General features: G+C 45.6%; 1 protein-coding gene across 1 annotated transcript in view; it reads left to right on the plus strand.

The window, feature by feature from the left end:
- Positions 1–306: 306 nt before the first annotated feature.
- T265_13030 (hypothetical protein) overlaps positions 307–4,943 on the plus strand; it is a gene marked incomplete at both ends in the record, with an annotated part of 83,451 nt that continues 78,814 nt past the window's right edge. The window contains 4 exons of the mRNA XM_009166822.1: positions 307–621; positions 1,323–1,536; positions 2,811–2,869; positions 2,915–3,228. Coding sequence (XP_009165086.1) covers positions 307–621; positions 1,323–1,536; positions 2,811–2,869; positions 2,915–3,228 — 902 coding nt within the window. The remainder of the gene's footprint in view (positions 622–1,322; positions 1,537–2,810; positions 2,870–2,914; positions 3,229–4,943) is intronic.

Below are 4,943 nucleotides of genomic sequence, written 5' to 3' on the forward strand. Positions count from 1 at the left end.
TTGCGAAGCGCCCAAGCTTTTCTTTAGGATGTGAGGGTGCCATCCTGAGGTCACCTCATCATACAGACGCTCAACATCACCAGCCAACTCATGGTTTTCTTATCTGATGTCCCTGTAAGCTCTGAGCAACCTCACGTGCTCACGATCTAACCAATGTATGACCCTAACAATCACTTAGCCCACACCAGTTCACACCGACCGCAGACCTATTATCTGTACCTATATCGGCTTCATTCTGGCGTGTTTCACTCCCATTGGCCCTTATGCATCTGATTTCCTAACCCTGCTTATACCAGCTTTAACTAGATCCCTTGTACTTTAATATCGTATGATGGCACAGCACTGCCACACCCAGTTTCCTGTCCCACCCGCAACTATTTCCTTCTCCCACTCGACTCCACCCTGTCGTCCACTTGTCCCGGTAACTGCAAATACGAGCAAGCTCTCCACATGACCCCAGCTGCCTCCATGACATTTTCATTCAAATCTGATGAATTTTCGTTCGAATTTAACCACTCCTCTTGTGCTGCAATCATCTCACTCGTCCGAGAAACTATTATGCCATGCTACTCAACAGCGGCACCGATGAGTCTCTGCAGCTTCTCTGTACACCATATTTCTGTGATTCCGGTTACACCCTATCCGGTTTTCTAATCCCCTAACCTCATCATCCCCACTTGCTCTTTTCGTGACCATGGTCATGAACCCAACAGTCCAGGATGCCCCAGAGGTGGCTTTAGGTTTTAGTCAGATTTGACCAGCTGAATGACGCTAACTCTGCTGTTCCACCAGGTCTGAAAATCTGGTTCCACGTTTTTCACCGTTCATACTATTCTTGTCATGTGAGGGGCAGGAAGCTTCTTGTCTTGCCCCATGGCTTTGTCTTGCCAAAATAATAACGATCCGATCTTGCTCGATTTTCTCTCCGAAAGCGCAAAGTAACCAGCCCCTACTGGTTCTGTGCTGACCACCCGCCATGGTGCTGTCCCTTTTCCCAAACCAATCTTGTGCTCAAAATTCTCGCCAGTCGCGACCACATTCTGACTGATCATGCCCAATATATTACCACCTACAAGCTTGGAATAAACATATTTATTAAATTATAATTCAATCGAACAATGCCGTCTCACTGAAATAGTCAGCAATCGTTGTCTCTTCCGGCTGCCACTATTTCGCACCAAGGTCTATCCCATACGGTAGCGCTTTCTAGTTGACCTTTTTGACAATTTTCCCCCTTTTGAGCCCCAACTTTGGGCACGGCCATATTACTGCCCCGTTTGAGCGGCACCAACAAACCACCGTGCGGCCTCGATTGACACCAGACTATTTTTGGCACATGGCCACTTTTATTTGTCACGATTCCTTGGAAAATTTCGATTGCAATGACAACCACAAATGACTCATCCATTGTGGTCATGTGGGAGGATGTCTACAAACATAGGTGCACCGTCGAGATAACGGTACCACGAACACAACAGCCAGTCCGATGGCTTGCGCACAGTTCACCGCAGTCCCAATATTTCCCGAACGATCATGGTTTGTTTGCCAAATAGGCCATACCAATCTGTTTCCTTTTGAAAGGGTACGAAAGCACTAATGTAGTGGTCTGGCTACACAATAAGCTAGTTTACCAGGAGTGTGTGGCAAAGAAATAAATATAATAACGCTAGGTTGGCTATACAAAAATAAAGAGGCCAGATCAATAATATTTGTTCTCTTTAAAATATTGCCTCTTCGGCCCAGATCAGCGAATAAACAATAATCCAATTATGTTGGTCCAGAGGTCTTCTTCTTAACAGTTACCACATATAATAGATTCCGAAGATGGTCTGAAATGTTTTGGTACCAGAGTTAGTACATGAGGCTCGCGAATGACCGCTACAAGCACGAGCGAAATCAGAAGAGAGAGTCGAAGCACGTGACCACCCCTGTATTATGTGAAATTGTACAAGTGCGCGTTTTTGCAGTTTTTCGTATTCAAACAAAAAAACGCCTATGCAATTGATGAAATACGTAGTGTTATAATGGAAGCACAATATAGGTACAAAACGCCACACTGGCAACCCCTTTTTTCGTCTGCTTGTTTTGTCTATAAACCCACTACTTCGTTTAAGGGCAATGTGAATGGGTCGGTATAACGGTAAAGATTGAACCATCAAATGTGGCCATGAAACGTGTACCGACAATCATTGAAAAAAGGAATTATCCATAACGAGTTTCTTTACTTCGTTTTGCGGAAGGCCTGCGGCAACAATAGAAGACTATTTCCTATACAATCTAGGATGAATGCGCCATTTTGAGTTTTCCTGGGCACATAGAACGTAATTATTGGTCATGTAGTTTTGAGATCATTTCGCAACCAATGCAGAAAAAAGCACTTAGACAACCAGCTTTTCCAGAAATTTACTCACCGTCATCACGGAGACTGACAGCCATTGATGCATGAATTCCGTACACATGGTGGAATTCGAGTAGCTTTAGACAGTTCTCAACAAAAATGCGGTCACAATTGAAGGTATAAAGGGCTCGAGTGGACATCATCAGATACTGCACTTCATGTTATTGACTTCATCCTCAAAACTACGGTCGGCCTGTTCGTTGGACAGACTGCAACCACTTCATATTGTGCGGGTTCGAACTGACCGTATCCGACTGCGAGAGAAGTGGATAATTATCTAAAAAGCCGGGAAAATGGCCACTCTAGTGTTAAAGAGGGCTTCATATTGTGCGTAGAACAATCGCAGTTCCCGTTGCTTTGTGTATGCCACTAAATTTCCATAAGGTGAACTTCTGAAACGCGAAATTTCAAGTTCGTCGGGCGCGTGCATTCAAATCCACGATTTTTCATACGAACCTGGATGAAGCATGGGTTAGTTCATCTTTCAATATAGTCTTAATGGACTAATATTTATAGGCAAGATATTTTGCGAAAGGTGTAAACGGAAGTGTTGTGGTGATGTTCTGCGTGTTTCGAATAAATACTTCCACAAGGGGTGTTTTAGTTGCTCTAGTGAGTATACATTACCATATTTATTCTTCCGCAGAATGCAAAAGCAGTCTCGAAACCGGTGGATTCTACATGAAGGATGACGAATTTTATTGCCAAAAGGATTATCATCGTTATTTTGTTGCCAAGTGTAAGGCTTGTGCGAAGGATCTCATTGGGGAACTAGTTACCGTCCTGGACTTTTCATTTCATCGAGAGTGTTTCAAATGCACAAGTTGTTCGTAAGTTTCATCCCCGGATTTCCTGAGGGATCATTTTGCAGTACAAGATTACGTGATACACCCATAATCGTTTGTGATAGTCCTGTGGGTGACCTTTGTAACGTCCCAGTCACCCACACACTTGACTGTTCAGCCCACAGTCACTCACTGGATCGCGAGACTTGTCTCGTTTTCATACCCGCAATCACATCACATTAAGGTGACTCATCCGACGTCCATTGTCTGCACCGTCTAGTGAGCGTACCAACCACCCACGTGCTGACGCGCCCAGGGCAACCGAACACAGTCTGGCCCGCGCGCAGAGAGCAAGGCGTCAGCTAAACACTCCAAGTCCACGGACAACTATGGAATACGTGTAGCAGTCGTACTGCGGAGAAAACACATTTCCGCCGTCTGGACTTTCACCAAGGGACTGTCGCATACGATAAGTTCCCTCTTTTGACTCGCTCCCATTTCGCAGTGTATTTATTTTTATACGTATTGCAACCCCCCAGTGTCAATCCTACTAAAAAGTTTTATTAGTGCATGTAACCTGAGTTGTGTTATGGCTATCAACGAATTTGCACTAATAATTGGTGTGCCCGAACGTGTTTTCTCCGCAGTACGACTGCTACACGTATTCCATAGTTGTCCGTGGACTTGGAGTGTTTAGCTGACTCCTTGCTCTCTGCGCGTTCGCCCTATATGTGGGTCCGTTTGCGTATACGTGGGCGCGTCAGCACGTGAGTGGTTGGTACGCTCACTAGACGGTGCAGACAATCGACGTCTGATGAGCCACCTTAATGTGACGTGATTGTGGGCATGGAAAAGAGATTATTCTCGTGATCCAGTGAGCGACTGTGGGCTGAACAGTCAAGTTTGTGGGTGACTGGGTCGCTACACCTTAAATGAGAGGTCTGTGGAGTGTTCGAATGAACAAATCTTTTCTATGTCCGTACGGTCGATTCGCCTGAAAAACCTCATCCCGCCCTATCTTTTGTGCGCAGAAACCATATTTTTATTCAAAATTGTAGAGTGTGTCCAAATGACTGCATTTGACCCGGTTAATTGATTACAGAATGTTGAGTACGGGGGGGATGAGAGCTCCTCAAGATGTTCTACCCATATCAACACCGAGTAACAGGTGACCTGCTTACCCTCCTAACAAGATGAGGAGGATTTGAACCTGGTCTACCAGCCAGTTTGCCGCAGTACAAAACGGTTAACGTAGATGGCAATGTTTCACACACAAGCGCAAACATTTTCACCTGCGCATCCAGCATGCGCCGGTAAAGTAGCGATAAGTTGCTCGTCTTGCCTATCAGATACCTAGAGTACAGACCGGAGTGCCCGCATTATAGAGTAGGGTCAAAAATATGCACTGTACAACAAGAGCGAGACAAATTGAGTGATTCCCCCCTTTTTTGTGAACCCACTGTAATAATTATGCCACGGGGGCGAGATGGCCCAAGTGGTTACCAGACCGGAGCGCATTATAGAGTAGGGTCAAAAATATGCACTGTACAACAAGAGCGAGACAAATTGAGTGATTCCCCCCTTTTTTGTGAATGAACCCTAATAATTATGCCACGGGGGCGAGATGGCCCAAGTGGTTACAGCGTTAATTCACTGACCGGAAGTTCCGTGGTTCGAACTCGACTTCCGCCACTCGACTTCCCCTGTCTAGGCTTGAGCAACCTGGCGGTATCCCAGCCCTCGTGCTTCCTTCGGGTGGC

This window comes from Opisthorchis viverrini, assembly GCF_000715545.1.
Source record: "Opisthorchis viverrini unplaced genomic scaffold opera_v5_32, whole genome shotgun sequence".
Classification (NCBI taxonomy): domain Eukaryota; kingdom Metazoa; phylum Platyhelminthes; class Trematoda; order Opisthorchiida; family Opisthorchiidae; genus Opisthorchis; species Opisthorchis viverrini.